The 16,069-nt window shown below is 40.0% G+C and overlaps 1 protein-coding gene and 1 pseudogene across 5 annotated transcripts; one reads left to right on the top strand and one right to left on the bottom strand.

Moving 5' to 3' along the window:
* The first annotated feature begins 743 nt into the window (after positions 1-743).
* Positions 744-15,272, top strand: LOC128205249 (uncharacterized). 5 transcript variants are annotated; one of them, XM_052906765.1, is made up of 5 exons: positions 744-895; positions 7,940-8,979; positions 9,346-9,489; positions 10,820-10,915; positions 14,273-15,272. In XM_052906765.1, exons 2-5 carry the CDS (start codon positions 8,179-8,181, stop codon positions 14,612-14,614), a joined length of 1,383 nt encoding a protein of 460 aa, XP_052762725.1. In that variant the 5' UTR covers positions 744-895; positions 7,940-8,178; the 3' UTR covers positions 14,615-15,272. The 5 variants fall into 5 exon arrangements, with proteins under 5 accessions (XP_052762725.1, XP_052762724.1, XP_052762723.1 ...); XM_052906764.1 differs by having other exon boundaries at positions 14,267-15,272; XM_052906763.1 differs by having other exon boundaries at positions 9,346-9,501.
* Positions 5,102-7,517, bottom strand: LOC128205961 (foot protein 1 variant 2-like; annotated as a pseudogene).
* Positions 15,273-16,069: the final 797 nt, after the last annotated feature.

Here is a 16,069-nt window from a genome sequence, read left to right as displayed (position 1 = left end):
GACTAACCACAAAAGCGAACTGATTTTATCTGCTTCTTTAGTTCATGGCTAATAGAACAATTGGTAATCAACGAATTTTGTATGATGCCATTCAGCTTCGTGTTAAACGTCTGACAATGTTTGGAGAACATCGACTGGACGGTCGCTGTTGAAGAGGAAGAAAGGCATTGTCCCAGGCCCTAGAAACAGGCCGCTAATGACGGGTATACGTTCTCAAACTTTCTCAAATGCCTCGACAAGTGCTTGCTGAGACCGAATGAAGGGAAATGATTGGATCCATATATATATATGTATGTAATCTGACACTTCAGTGTGTTCACTGGTATTGTGGAGGGTGTAACCTCAGTTGTTATATTTGCAACGTTAATGTCAAACAATACAGTAAATAGTTTTATGTATTATGTTCTGATTTAGTAAGGCATACGCAACATAAACATTATTGCCGACTTTTCCTTATCTTATCAAATAGACATGTCCAGTTTGTTTAAATTCGTTTGAATCCTTGGGTCAGTTAACACCTGTATCTCGCTGTAACACAAACATTGCATTTCCTGCCCCTTTTTGCGTGCATTTATATGAATATTTCACGTATACTACTAAATGCATCGAGCCTTTCTCCATTCATTCACTAAAGACCGATAGAAAGCGAATGCATCATTCATAGTGTCGCAACAGACCCTGTGATATTGGAAAATGTTTATCGATAATTCCCAGCATCCAAAGTCAATGTAATATCCCATGTATGCAGCAAATGTGAAGGCCGCCAGCATTTGAAACGTATTTCCGGTCGTTCAGCCGGTTTAGGGATATCTGTCCATACGGAACGTTTTGGAGTGTTTACAATACAAGAGGGATTTTTGCGGACAGTTTTCCCAGCAGGAATGTCGACCATGAGGTCAGAACGAATTTGACATTTTACTGTATTTATGCCAGGTGTAATAAATGCATTTCTCACATATACAAGGTAATATTCAACATATGCTGTTTAACGAAACATATCTAATTGTATATGGTTTCATTGGTATGTGTAGGGTATATACGCATTATAGGCTCACTTTCTGTAAGCATTGTGACGTCGTCTGCGAAAATAAGTCCTGCCGAGTTTTCACGTTAACAACAACAACAACAACAACAACAACAGCAGCAGCAGCAGCAGCAGCAATAGCAGATAATCCAAGAGATATGATATCTAAACAAATTTAAAACAATGTTAACAAATAAATGGAATTATGTAAACAAATTTAAAACATTGTAAACAAATGAATGGAAATATGTAGAGAAGCTATTATTGCCTTCTTATGAAGCACGAAACCTCGCACATTTTCCTCCCCAAGACTAATTTTCGCAGATGACGTCACATATAGCTAGTATAACCCGTTGATATGTACATTTACCTAAATTTCGCACTCGAATAACATGGCCACTGTATTGGGCCGATTGTTCGGTACTTTGATTAAGTTAACAACGATGTGACTTTGTGTTGATTGATTGCTATTTGTAACCAGAAATATATCATATCAAGAAAGCACTGATAAGTTAATATAAGATATGATTAATTTTATTTCCAATCATGGTTCATATAATATGACATGTTAATCACAGTCTTCATAATGCAAAAAAATAGATTGAAACAATAAGGTAACATATTTAGTAAATGAAAATAAGGCTTCATTTTGATTTTTTAAACACAAATAGCATAAGCTTATTTGGAAAATTAATAAACATGTTTCCCATTTCTTTCTATGTCTTGCTAAATGGTGTTTTTTTGTGATTAGTGACAATAATGAAATATCATAAACTAAACTACCATATCCAGATTCGATGTTTAAGTCTTATTATAACTTACTACTGGGAATCATGTTTATTATCAACCTTAAAAAACCTCACGTTTAAACAGGAGACAACAGTAAAAAGAAGGCATTCGCTCATCAATTGACAATCATTATAAAACCACTAATGGCAACCTCCCAAATGAGTATTAATATATTAATATCCACAGTGTTATTGATAAACTAAAATATTGCATTTGTGTAATGTACATTGTTATAATGTTATTTCTCCAAACATGATGATCGTGAGTTTGGCTTGTGGTCACCAAGTGGGTTTCCTCCGGGTACTCAGGTTCCCCCCACAACACAAGACCACACTCTCGCGTACCATCGTGCCAACGAGTGTGATTGATATAATGTTGTAATAACTTGTTTCGCAAATCTTCGTAAAATCAATACGTTTATCACTAAAACTGCGTCTGCCAACTTCTATTTCTAGCTTACAATATCTTATTCTAAAGTTTAAGAAACATGTTTTAACATCATGGGTCTTAATAAAACTTGAGTATGTTTCTCTGCAAAATATAAGTTTTTAATACAGAATTTGTTCTAAGCTTGCTAGTTTAGGACAACAATTTTCTTAAGTGTTGTTTAAAGAACGATACAAGTTTTCGTTTAACAATCTTGTGCAAATGTTTATAATACAAAGATGTATGTGATATTAAAAGATATTTCAGTAGAAATGTGAAACTAGATACCCAGCTATTTTAACTAGTTTTATAAACTAAATTATTTTCTGCAAAAGCACTGTGTAACAAACGGTCTATATCGGCAGGAAGCAATCTATAAAAAAATACATGGCGATCAACAACTGCAGCATGTGTTGCCTTTTTGTGAACACCTAGTATATTATATTTTAATAATTATAGGTATACATGGCATGTCACTACTATATGAAGATATCAAAATCAGTCTTTTTAGCCTTTGAATAAGTTGTATTTATAGTACCCCATATTTCACTGGCATATAAAACAACAGGTTTGGCAGTATGATAAAAAAATATGTAGATTTGTTTTTACATCTGGGATAAAGTCGCCAAAACTTGTATGACATTTGAAATTGTCATTGTGCCGAGTGCTCAGAACTTTGTTTAAGCGAACGACGTGGGTAATGACATTGTTGGTAACTTTAAAAGGTGAAATAGCACATGCTGTGCTCATACGTTTGAATAAAACAATTACAGTTGAAACAATTGTCTCAAATCATGTTAGAAATACTGCTGATCACAAGTGTATCCAATAAACCTCGAGAGCAATACAGATTTGAAAGTAAGCAACGATGACGATAATTACGTTGTTTACTTTTACAAAGATAGCCATTCAAGAACATAATGACGCAAACACGTTTTCTTAGTTTCGAACGAATTAAATAAAAAAAAATGAAATTTTAAGACGTTTGAATAATTGGCACTTACCAAGCGATTGCAATGTCGGGGCCCTTACTTAGTAGTTTAAGGTGGTCGCCCTTAAATAGCAGTTAAAGGTGGAGGCGCTTAAATAGGAGTTTAAGGTGGATGCGCTTAAATATAAGTTTAAGGTGGATGCGCTTAAATAGAAGTGTAAGGTGAAGTACCTTAAATATCAGTGTAAGGTGGGGTACCTTAAATAGCAGTGTATGGTGGAGTCCTTTGAATAGCAGTGTAAAGTGGAGTCCCTTGAATAGCAGTGTAAGGTGGATGCGCTTAAATAGCAGTGTAAGCTGGAGTCCCTTAAATAGCAGTGTAAGGTGGAGGCGCTTAAATAGCAGTGTAAGGTGGAGTCCCTGGAATAGCAGTGTAAGGTGGAGGCGCTTAAATAGCAGTGTAAGGTGGAGTCCCTTAAAGAGAAGTGTAAGGTGGAGGCGCTTAAATAGCAGTGTAAGGTGGAGTCCCTTAAATAGCAGTGTAAGGTGGAGTCCCTTAAATAGCAGTGTAAGGTGGAGTCCCTTCAATAGCAGTGTAAGGTGGAGTCCCTTAAATAGCAGTGTAAGGTGGAGTCCCTTAAATAGAAGTGTAAGGTGGAGTCCCTTAAATATCAGTGTAAGGTGGAGGCGCTTAAATAGCAGTGTAAGGTGGAGGCGCTTAAATAGTAGTGTAAGGTGGAGTCCCTTGAATAGCAGTGTAAGGTGGAGGCGCTTAAATAGCAGTGTAAGGTGGAGTCCCTTAAATAGCAGTGTAAGGTGGAGTCCCTTAAATAGCAGTGTAAGGTGGAGTCCCTTAAATAGCACTGTAAGGTGGAGTCCCTTAAATAGCAGTGTAAGGTGGAGTCCCTTAAACAGAAGTGTAAGGTGGAGTCCCTTAAATATCAGTGTAAGGTGGAGTCCTTAAATAGTAGTGTGAGGTGGAGTCCCTTAAATAGCAGTGAAAGGTGGAGTCCCTTAAATAGCAGTGTAAGGTGGAGTCCCTTAAATAGCAGTGTAAGGTGGAGTCCCTTAATTATCAGTGTAAGGTGAAGTACCTTAAATATCAGTGTAAGGTGGAGTCCCTTAAATAGCAATGTAAGGTGGAGTCCCTTAAATATCAGTGTTAGATGGAGTCCCTTAAATAGCAGTGTAAGGTAGAGTCCCTTAAAGAGAAGTGTAAGGTGGAGTCCCTTAAATAGAAGTGTAAGGTGAAGTACCTTAAATATCAGTGTAAGGTGGGGTACCTTAAATAGCAGTGTATGGTTGAGTCCTTTGAATAGCAGTGCAAAGTGGAGTCCCTTGAATAGCAGTGTAAGGTGGATGCGCTTAAATAGCAGTGTAAGGTGGAGTCCCTTAAATAGCAGTGTAAGGTGGAGTCCCTTAAATAGCAGTATAAGGTGGAGGCGCTTAAATAGCAGTGTAAGGTGAAGTCCTTTAAATAGCAGTGTAAGGTGGAGTCCTTAAATAGCAGTGTAAGGTGGAGTCCCTTCAATAGCAGTGTAAGGTGGAGGCGCTTAAATAGCAGTGTAAGGTGGAGTCCCTTAAATAGCAGTTTAAGGTGGAGTTCCTTAAATATCAGTGTAAGATGGAGTCCCTTAAATAGCAGTGTAAGGTGGAGGCGCTTAAATAGCAGTGTAAGGTGGAGGCGCTTAAATAGAAGTGTAAGGTGGAGGCGCTTAAATAGAAGTGTAAGGTGGAGTCCCTTAAATATCAGTGTAAGGTGGAGTCCCTTAAATAGCAGTGTAAGGTGGAGGCCCTTAAATAGCAGTGTAAGGTGGAGTCCCTTAAATAGCAGTGTAAGGTGGAGTCCCTTAAATAGCAGTGTAAGGTGGAGTCCCTTAAATAGCAGTATAACGTGGAGGCGCTTAAATAGCAGTGTAAGGTGAAGTCCTTTAAATAGCAGTGTAAGGTGGAGGCGCTTAAATAGCAGTGTAAGGTGGAGTCCCTTCAATAGCAGTGTAAGGTGGAGGCGCTTAAATAGCAGTGTAAGGTGGAGTCCCTTAAATAGCAGTGTAAGGTGGAGTCCCTTAAATAGCAGTTAAAGGTGGAGTCCCTTAAATAGCAGTGTAAGGTGGAGTCCCTTAAATAGCAGTGTAAGTTGGAGTTCCTTAAATAGAAGTGTAATGTGGAGGCGCTTAAATAGCAGTGTAAGGTGGAGTCCCTGGAATAGAAGTGTAATGTGGAGGCGCTTAAATAGCAGTGTAAGGTGGAGTTCCTTAAATAGCAGTGTAATGTGGAGGCGCTTAAATATCAGTGTAAGGTTGAGTCCCTTAAACAGCAGTGTAAGGTGGGGTCCCTTAAATAGCAGTGTAAGATGGAGTCCCTTAAATAGAAGTGTAATGTGGAGGCGCTTAAATAGCAGTGTAAGGTGGAGTCCCTGGAATAGAAGTGTAATGTGGAGGCGCTTAAATAGCAGTGTAAGGTGGAGTCCCTTAAATAGCAGTGTAAGGTGGAGTCCCTTAAATATCAGTGTAAGGTGGAGTCCCTTAAATAGCAGTGTAAAGTGGAGGCGCTTAAATAGAAGTGTAAGGTGGAGTCCCTTAAATAGCAGTGTAAGGTGGAGTCCCTTCAATAGCAGTGTAAGGTGGAGTCCCTTAAATAGCAGTGTAAGGTGGAGTCCCTTCAATAGCAGTGTAAGGTGGAGTCCCTTAAATAGCAGTGTAAGGTGGAGTCCCTTAAATAGAAGTGTAAGGTGGAGTCCCTTAAATAGCAGTGTAAGGTGGAGGCGCTTAAATAGCAGTGTAAGGTGTAGGCCCTTAAATAGCAGTGTAAGGTGGAGTCCCTTGAGTAGCAGTGTAAGGTGGAGGCGCTTAAATAGCAGTGTAAGGTGGAGGCGCTTAAATAGCAGTGTAAGGTGGAGTCCCTTAAATAGCAGTGTAAGGTGGAGGCGCTTAAATAGCAGTGTAAGGTGAAGGCGCTTAAATAGCAGTGTAAGGTGGGGTCCCTTCAATAGCAGTGTAAGATGGAGTCCCTTTAATAGCAGTGTAAGGTGGAGTCCCTTAAATGGCAGTGTGAGGTAGAGTCCCTTAAATATCAGTGTAAGATGGAGGCGCTTAAATAGCAGTGTAAGGTAGAGTCCCTTAAAGAGAAGTGTAAGGTGGAGTCACTTAAATAGTAGTGTAAGGTGGAGGCGCTTAAATAGCAGTGTAAGGTGGAGGCGCTTAAATAGAAGTGTAAGGTGGAGTCCCTTAAATATCAGTGTAAGGTGGAGGCGCTTAAATAGCAGTGTAAGGTGGAGGCGCTTAAATAGCAGCTATTTAAGCGCCTCCACCTTACACTGCTATTTAAGCGCCTCCACCTTACACTGATATTTAAGGGACTCCACCTTACACTGCTATTGAAGGGACTCCACCTTACACTGCTATTTAAGCGCCTCCACCTTACACTGCTATTGAAGGGACTCTACCTTACACTGCTATTTAAGGACTCCACCTTACACTGCTGTTTAAAGGACTTCACCTTACACTGCTATTTAAGCGCCTCCACCTTATACTGCTATTTAAGGGACTCCACCTTACACTGCTATTTAAGGGACTCCACCTTACACTGTTATTTAAGGGACTCCACCTTACACTGCTATTTAAGCGCCTCCACCTTACACTGCTATTTAAGCGCCTCCACCTTACACTGCTATTTAAGGGACTCCACCTTACACTTCTATTTAAGCGCCTCCACCTTACACTGCTATTTAAGGGACTCCACCTTACACTGCTATTTAAGCGCCTCCACCTTATACTGCTATTTAAGGGACTCCACCTTACACTGCTATTTAAGGGACTCCACCTTACGCTGCTATTTAAGCGCCTCCACATTACACTTCTATTTAAGGGACTCCATCTTACACTGCTATTTAAGCGCCTTCACCTTACACTGCTATTTAAGCGCCTCCACCTTACACTGCTATTTAAGCGCCTCCACATTACACTTCTATTTAAGGGACTCCATCTTACACTGCTATTTAAGGGACTCCACCTTACACTGCTATTTAAGGGACTCCAGCTTACACTGATATTTAAGGGACTCCACCTTACACTGCTATTTAAGGGACTCCACCTTTAACTGCTATTTAAGCGTCTCCACCTTACACTGCTATTGAAGGGACTCCACCTTACACTGCTATTTAAGGGACTCCACCTTACACTGCTATTTAAGCGCCTTCACCTTATACTGCTATTTAAGGGACTCCACCTTACACTGCTATTTAAGGGACTCCACCTTACACTGCTATTTAAGGGACATTTTATGGTGGAGGTGTTTAAATAGCAGTGTTAGGTGTTATATGCTACCATACTTGTCCCTGTATTTCATCCTGTCTTATCAGAATGATAAACCATTGATTTCACAAATCACTGAGTGTTTCTACATCTGCTTAACTTTCTACTATACACTTCTTTTATTCGCACTGTAAAAGCAGCTGTTGCGAAATATCAATACATGATGTAATGTATAATTATGAATATTGTAAATTACCATTGGAATGATGGTGGGTGTTATTTCTGTAAAACATGAAATTTATTGTAGCAAATGAAAGAGTTTTACTTAAATTGCTGATAAATTCTGAATATAATACTCTTAAGAATCAAGAAATATAATTTACATTTCTTGTGCAATATTCATTCTATCAGTTATAGTATATGGATATAACGTTACCGACATTCCTGGTGTGTTTACAGAACACTATCTAAACAATCGGATTTTTTTCTGTTTACGTTCTTTCTATCACTTTTCAGACATTTTGCAATGACGTGACGCCGCATGTGGGAGCTGAAAGTACAACATCATGGAATCACTTTCTACATTATGCACGTATTACTGAAAAACGATAATCCTAGCCTCTCCTATTTTGAATAGCATGCTATGGAAACGCACCAGTCTCATCAACTTGAACGACAGTTCTGATTTATTAAAACTTGAACAGTTTCGCGCTGGATGAGAAAAACAACTTTAAAGCATTACAAAACACTTGATTATGTCTGTTGATTCTTACAGTCCATCTGTTATGGTAGATTCTAGCCATTCACTCATACATCACTCAAATGTTTCCATCGACAGTCTCGTACATTCTGGCGATGATTTCTTCTTTGATGATGACGATATAAGGATGACTTCCATTGGTCCAGATAACCTTAGCAATAGTTTGGAAGTGATGATAAACGAGTGTAGGGAAAACCCGGCTGAGAAACATACAGAAACGGACAAGGAAACAAAGACAAATGAAAAATGTAGTAAAGACAGTTTAGAAAATTCTCTGAGTGATGAGCAGAAACGCGACTTTAACGGGAACAATGAAAAGTATGAATACGCAAAAGTTAACACGCAAAATTCGACCGACCATAGCCAGAGACAAAAGAAAAGTCGTATACCAAAAAGTAGAACATTCGATTCTCAAAAGTCGCCATATCACAGTCGATGCGTGGAAGACAATTTCGCAGACGACAACATGAGTAACCTAAGCACTTCCACGTCAACGATAAGCACTAACAGGACCGGAACTGGTTTAGAGAGTAGAAACCACATGTTTCTTACGTCACAAGAATGCATGTTAGTGCCCGGATGTTCGTTGCCAAGGGACACCATCGCGAGCAGACTGAGGTATGAGAAACAACTTTCTGGCGAGTTTTCCGACGGTCCTTACAAGACGCCGTCCCAGAGGAAAGACGTATTGATCAGAGATCTGAGGAGACAAATTCGGGAGTTCAAGGTTCTCTGTGAGGAGAAGGACAGGGAGATCAATATGTACAGGACGAATATTGACGATAAAACGTCCAAGGTGAACTCAATATATTTGTTTGGCCATTTAATTTAAAAAATCACGGAGATGTGCAAACAAAATTAGGATTTCTGTTCATAACTAGTACAGTAAAATTATCCGATTTCTGTGCAAACAAAATTAGATTCGCTGTAACAAGAACTGTAAAATTATCCGATTTCTGTGAAGTGTACGTATATGGGCATGGGTAACATTTTCCTCTAGATTTGCAACAATAACTACAACGAGTATTGTACCAGTTAGCTAACATGTTTACTAATAACTGTACAGTATAGTTATACACATAAAATTTTATTTTAGAATATATTTTCTTTAAGGTGTACACATTATTTATTAGTATTATAACCGTTAACAATGTGTACATAGATTGTCGAGAAGAAGGATGCCGAGATCAGCAAACTTCGCGAGGAGATGAACAAGCTACAGAGGAATTACGACGACATCTCCAACTTCTGTGAGGAGTCGGTTGCTGCCGCCTCCATATTGGAGGAGAAGACGGAGCACCTCAAGGTAAACGATTCTGTGAGTACCAGGACAACCATGTCTGCAATTTTTCGTTATTGGTGCTTTATTATACTGGCCTTAATTTCTCGAACAATTACAGAATCAAGCTAAACACACTTTTCTGGTTCCTGTATAAACTGTTTGATGTTTAGAGTTTTGAAAGTTAAAAAAGAAAAAATATTTGGGGAGAATCACTGTAAACTAGTTTTTTAAGTAAATAGTGGCTTACTAAAATAAGATACGTATGCATATTATGATTTAGAAATTTCGAGAAATTGGGATCTTAATGGTATTTGTTTACAACCACGCGTTATAATCCCTTTTTCCATTGGCTTACAACCATGTTTGGCTTTGTACGTTGGTATGTGTTAACATCCATGTCTGACTTTGTTTCTTCTGGTCACTATTTGGTATTGGTTTACAACCATGTTTGATTGTTTGTGTTATGGGCGTTTTGGGGTATTTTTGAATAACGATGTCTGTCTTTGTGCCTTGTGATCGCTTTCAGGTATTGGCATACGACCATGTTTGCTTTTTTGTCATTCGGAACTCCTCGGCCATTTTATCGAAAACACCTTCGGATGTATGCCGGTACATCAGTAGAAGTAGTTCGTATTTTTTTAAATTATGTCATTTATTAAATGTCGTCGTTGAGCTTGTATTTTTGATCTTAGTTTAAATTGATTGCCAGTGAAGTGTATGGATGCAAACATATTTAAGATTCCCAAGAGTTAAGTCATAAAGTTTAACTGCAAAATAAATTACTACGAGATCTACTTGCAGCGGACTTAAACATACCACTTTTTGAGTAAGTAAACCGTCCAAATACATCCGAGGTTGTTTTCGATAAAAATGACCGAGGAGTTCTGAATGCTTTTTGTGTTATTAGCGCTTTTTGGCATTATTAACAATCATATCTGCCTTCATGCATTATCTGTACAAGTTGGTAAAGGTTTATAACCATGTCCACGTTTTGCGTTATTAGCGCTTTTTGGTATTTCCTGTCAGCTTTTGTTTCTGAATAAGCTTCAGGTTTTATAACTGATTGGTCTAAAGTTTTGCCTTAATTTATCATCTTATAATCTTAAAGTGATAACTATTACTTGATCATCAGGATTAACACATGAAGATATGTTATAATTTATAAATGACTAATAACTTAATAAGCTGTTCCATGTGTATGGTCTGAACTACACATTATACATGTATGGTTATAGTTTCCTATGACTTATAATTCGTAAAATAAGGAATAAGTTGATGCTATTATATACCAAGTGACATTCAACTGTAAAGCGCACTTATGTCCTATGTGGTTAACCCAACGCTTTGTTTCCAGCAAGCAATGGATGATCGAGAGAAGCAGCACCAGAAGATCTACCTTGAAATGTACAAGAAAGGGAAGGATTGCGCCAGGATAGAACGAGAGGAGGAGGTAGGCCGATGAAACATGTCTCTTGTGTCTCTCGTTATTTTTTTCTCGGTGTGTGTTTCTCGTCGTGTATCTCTCGTTGAGTGTGTCGCTTTATGTGTCTCTCGTTATGTGTCTCTCGTTATATTTTTATCGGCGTGTGTTTCTCGTTCTGTGTCTCTCGTTGTGTGTCCCTTGTTCTGTGTCTTTTGTGCTCTCTCGTTCTGTGACTCTCGTTCTGTGTCTCTTGTTCTGTGACTCTCATTCTGTGTCTCTCGTTCTGTGTCCCTTGTTCTGTGTCTCTTGTGCTCTCTCGTTCTGTGTCTCTCGTTCTGTGTCTCTTGTTCTGTGTCTCTTGTGCTCTCTCGTTCTGTGTCTCTCGTTCTGTGTCTCTCGTTCTGTGTCTCTCGTTCTGTGTCTCTTGTGCTCTCTCGTTCTGTGACTCTCGTTCTGTGTCTCTCGTTCTGTCTCTCTCGTTGTGTGCCCCTTGTTATGTGTCTCTTGTGCTCTCTCGTTCTGTGTCTCTCGTTCTGTGTCTCTCGTTATGTGACTCTCGTAGTTTGTCTCTCGTTGCGTGAACCTCTCTTTTGCTGTGTTTCTGAACATGTCTCTCGGGTCCTACACTGTATCCATTGTGTCTTTCGAGTTATGTGTCTCTCGCTGTGTGTTCCTTAGTTGTGTGTATCTCGTTGTGTATCCCTCGTTATGTGTCTTTCGTTACATGTATCTCGTTGTTTATGTCTCGTTGTACGACCCATTTTATGTATCCCTCGTTATGGTGTCTCTGTCGTTGTGTGCTTCTCGTTATGTCGCTCTCGTTGTGTGTTTCTCGTTGTGTAGCTCTCGGTGTGTGTTTCTCGTTGTGTCGCTCTCGTTGTGTGCTTCTCGTTGTGTAGCTCTCGGTGTGTGTTTCTCGGTGTATGACCCACGTTATGTGTCCATTGTTATGGTGTCCCTCGTTATGGTGTCGCTCTCTTTGTGTGATTCTTGTGTGCTTCTCGTTCTTTGACTCTACCTATGTGTCTCCCGTTCTGTGTCTCTCGTTCTGTGTCTTTCGATATGTGTATCTCGTTCTGTGTCTCTCGTTCTGTGTCTCTTGTTCTGTGTCTCTTGTTCGCTCTCGTTCTGTATCCCTCGTTCTGTGACTCTCGCTATGTGTCTCTCGTTCTGTGTCCCTCGTTCTGTGTCTCTCGTTCTCTCTCATTCTGTGACTCTCGTTCTATGTCTTTCCTTCTGTGTCTTCCGTTCTGTGTCTCTCGTTCTCTCTCGTTTTGTGTCTCTCGTTCTGTGTCTCTCGTTATGTGACTCTCGTTCTGTGTCTCTCGTTCTCTCTAGTTCTGTGTATCTCGTTGTGTGACTCTCGTTCTGTGACTCTCGTTGTGTGACTCTCGTTCTGTGACTCTCGTTCTGTGACTCTCGTTCTGTGTCTCGCGTTCTAAGACTTTTGTTCTGTGACTCTCGTTCTGTGTCTCTCGTTCTGTGTCACTAGTTCTGTTACTCGCGTTCTATGACTTTCGTTCTGTGTCTCTCGTTCTGAGACTCTCGTTCTGTGTCTCTCGTTCTGTGACTCTCGCTATGTGTCTCTCGTTCTGTGTCTCTCGTTCTGTGTCTCTCGTTCTTTGACTCTCCCTATGTGTCTCTCGTTCTGTGTTTCTCGTTCTGTGTCTTTCGTTCTGTGTCTCACGTTCTGTGTATCTCGTTCTGTGACTCTCCCTATGTGTCTCTCGTTCTGTGTCTCTCGTTATGTGTCTCTCGTTGTTTGTTTCTCGTTATGTATCTCTCGTTGTTTGTCTATCGTTATGTGTCTCTCGTTCTGTGTCTCCCGTTATGTGTCTCTCGTTATGTGTCTCTCGTTGTTTATCTCTCGTTCTGTGTCTCTCGTTCTGTGTCTCTCGTTCTGTGCCTCTCTTTCCTTGTCTATCGTTTGGTGTCTCTCGTTCTGTGTATCTCGTTCGCTCTCGTTCTGTGACTCTCGTTCTGTGTCTCTCGTTCTGTGTCTCTCGTTCTGTGTCTCTCGTTCTTCTGTGTCTCTCGTTCTGTGTCTCTCGTTGTGTGTCCCTCGTTCTGTGTTTCTTGTTCTCTCTTGTTCTGTGACTCTCGTTATGTGTCTCTCGCTATTTGTCTCTCGTTCTTTGCCTCTCGCTATGTGTCTCTCGTTATTTATGTTGTGTGTCTCTCGTTGTGTGTCTCTCGTTGTGTGTCCCTCGTTCTGTGTCTCTTGTTCTCTCTCGTTCTGCATCTCTCGTTCTGTGTCTCTCATTCTGTGTCTCTCGTTCTGTGTCTCCTATTCTGTGTCTTTTGTTCTGTGTTTCTCGTTCTGTGTCTCTCATTCTGTGTCTCTCGTTCTGTGTCTCTCGTTATGTGTCCCTCGTTCTGTGTCCCTCGTTCTGTGTGTTCTGTGACTTTCGTTCTGTGTCTCTCGTTGTGTGTCCCTCGTTCTGTGACTCTCGCTGTGTGTCTCTCGTTCTGTGTCACTCGTTATGTGTCTCTCGGTCTGTTTCTCTCGTTCTGTGTCTCTCGTTCTGTGTCTCTCGTTGTGTGTCCCTCGTTCTGTGACTCTCGCTGTGTGTCTCTCGTTCTGTGTCACTCGTTATGTGTCTCTCGGTCTGTTTCTCTCGTTCTGTGTCTCTCGTTGTGTGTCTCTCGTTCTCTCTCGTTCTGTGTCTCGCGTTCTATGACTCTCGTTCTGTGACTCTCGTTCAGTGTCACTCGTTGTGTGTCTCTAGTTCTGTTACTCGCGTTCTAAGACTTGCGTTCTGTGTCTCTCGTTCTGTGACTCTCGTTCTGTGACTCTCGTTCTGTGTCTCTCGTTCTGTGTCTCTCGCTCTGTGTCTCTCGCTATGTGTCTCTCTTTCTGTGACTCTAGTTCTGTGTCTCTCGTTCGGTGTATCTCGTTCTGTGACTCTCCCTATGTGTCTCTCGTTCTGTGACTCTCGTTCGGTGACTCTCGTTCTGTGACTCACGTTCGGTGACTCTCGTTCTGTGTCTCTCGTTCTGTGTCTCTCGCTCTGTGTCTCTCGCTATGTGTCTTTTTTTCTGTGACTCTCGTTCTGTGTCTCTCGCTATGTGTCTCTCGTTCTGTGCTTCTCGTTCTTTGTCTCTCGCTATGTGTCTCTCATTCTGTGCCTCTCGTTCTGTGACTCTCGCTCTGTGTCTCTCGCTCTTTGTCTCTCGTTCTGTGTCTCTCGTTCTTTGCCATACGTTCTGTGTCTCTCGTTCTTTAACCGTGTCTCTTGTGGCGTAGTGTGTCTCTCTTAGTGTACCTCCCCAGTATGAGCCATATCGGTAAAAGCTGTGTATTATTTCCGAAAAAAATGGTTAAAATAAATGTCTTACATTTGAAAAATTATATTGATTTTTGCTTTCTCCGATGAGCTTCAGCTGGAGGTTTTGGCTGCGGAGGGCCAGTGTTCTACGATGACCATATCAGAATTGGTGCGGAAGCTGGCCTGGACAGAATTGGAGCTCGCCAAGTGGCAAACTCTGAAGAGACAGGAGAGCTACAACGACGCTGTGGCGCCGGAAAGTGAGAGTTACGCAACCTTGCGCTTCCTGAAGGATTCTTTCTTCCATTACATCACGGATGAGAAGGACTCCGACCACCACATGAGAGCGATTATCAAGATATTCAAGTATACAGAGCCACAGATGAATAAGATTAGGGCCAGTAAGATAGTTATAGAGTTGGAGAAACGATATAAGAAGAAGTCTAAAAGAAAGTGATAAGCATTATTTCATAATTGCAATATACTGATATAATTTCTCTGTGTGTGTGTGTGTGTGTGTGCGTGTGTGTGTGTGCGTGCGTGTAGAACGAAAGTGTATTCGAATAAGGTCATTACAGGTTTCTAGAATTTAAGTACTTGCCCTGTTTTAAAGTGTTCTAATCGGGTGCTGCTTTATGATGTAATTTTCTTTGAGCATTTGTTTGTGAAATGTTACACATGTTTATCCCTTTACAATTTCAATATTTAAGATTCCAATGCCTTATATACTGTATCTTTGGTCAACCATTGTCACTTTTCGTTTGACACCTTGTTTCGCTTGGTTGCGAACGAAAAACTTCATATCATTTCCCATATGCGAGCTCTCATTTACACATGAAATATTATATGTGTGTGACTTGCTTTTGCTATTGTACTGTAAAAATTAAACACAACTGTAAGTTGTTGTTTTTTCATTTCATATTATGCAATAATTCACTGGAAAATTTGAACTATCTCTGTGTTGTAACGGGGTTGTGATGGTTCTAATTAGAATTGCTAATTGCGTCTTATTTGTTTTGATCAAAATATTTCATCTAGTCTTTCTTTGGTGTTTATTCAAATTATACGTGTTGTTTTCTGACAGATCATACATCAATAAAACGCTGAAAAGATTATTCGTTTCTTAACTTCCTTTTCGTCTATTTTGTATTAGGCCAATATAAATTAATTGCTAGATTTTTTTTCAAACGGTGGGGTGACATTTTTTCTTGATAACTGTTTCATTGTTGAATATGTGCTCGTGCTCTTTCTTATTGCATAAGGGACTATATACATGTGTTGTCGAGGAACCACGAACACGATCGTAATTTAACACATGAATAAACGCCGTTCCCGTACAGTACCGTACCGATACGTAAATACAGATCATATTTCAACATTTTTATTTGAGTCACTAAGATTAAAGGGACGATGGAAAAAAAAGAAGGCGCGGGCGAGGATGAAAATCCAATTAATTTAAAGTCGCTTTATACTTGGCAATGTTATACTCAATGTGTTTGAACTGTGAAATGGCATGGGTTTGCTTACTGAATAACTGCTTTCGTTTCGATGAACAAATTGAACGTCATCGAAGAGCCGGGAAAATGTCACGTTTTTAAATGCTGCATAAAACATTCCAAATTAGAATCCTTGAATAGGATATAATATTAGACTTGTGCAATTTTACTCGTAGCTATATGAATAATGAATGTAGCTGTACTTGTGTCATGCTTTGATTTATTGCAATCAAGAATCTCAGAAATGAGGCAATAAAGGCCTTATACAACAAGTGATACCGAGCCGAAAACCACACATTATGTCATTTAAAAGCTAATCTAGATAGGTCATTCCCCTACATTGCTCGTGTCCCCTTCATTTTATATATCTGTGTCAAGTCTTAAGACAGATAAGAGCAAGTATAATGCAAATAGAT

Source organism: Mya arenaria, chromosome 10 (assembly GCF_026914265.1).
Source record: "Mya arenaria isolate MELC-2E11 chromosome 10, ASM2691426v1".
Taxonomy (NCBI): domain Eukaryota; kingdom Metazoa; phylum Mollusca; class Bivalvia; order Myida; family Myidae; genus Mya; species Mya arenaria.
The sequence above is the reverse complement of the archived record's forward strand: the minus strand, read 5'-3'. Positions and strand labels throughout refer to the sequence as shown.

What these genes read in the sequence shown, in the direction of transcription:
- LOC128205249 (XM_052906761.1), top strand. Translation starts at nt 8,179, where the DNA reads ATGTCTGTTGATTCTTACAGTCCATCTGTTATGGTAGATTCTAGCCAT. An exon ending in TTGACGATAAAACGTCCAAG is followed by an intron (nt 8,980 to 9,345) that starts GTGAACTCAATA and finishes ATGTGTACATAG; the next exon opens with ATTGTCGAGAAGAAGGATGC. An exon ending in ACCTCAAGGTAAACGATTCT is followed by an intron (nt 9,502 to 10,819) that starts GTGAGTACCAGG and finishes CTTTGTTTCCAG; the next exon opens with CAAGCAATGGATGATCGAGA.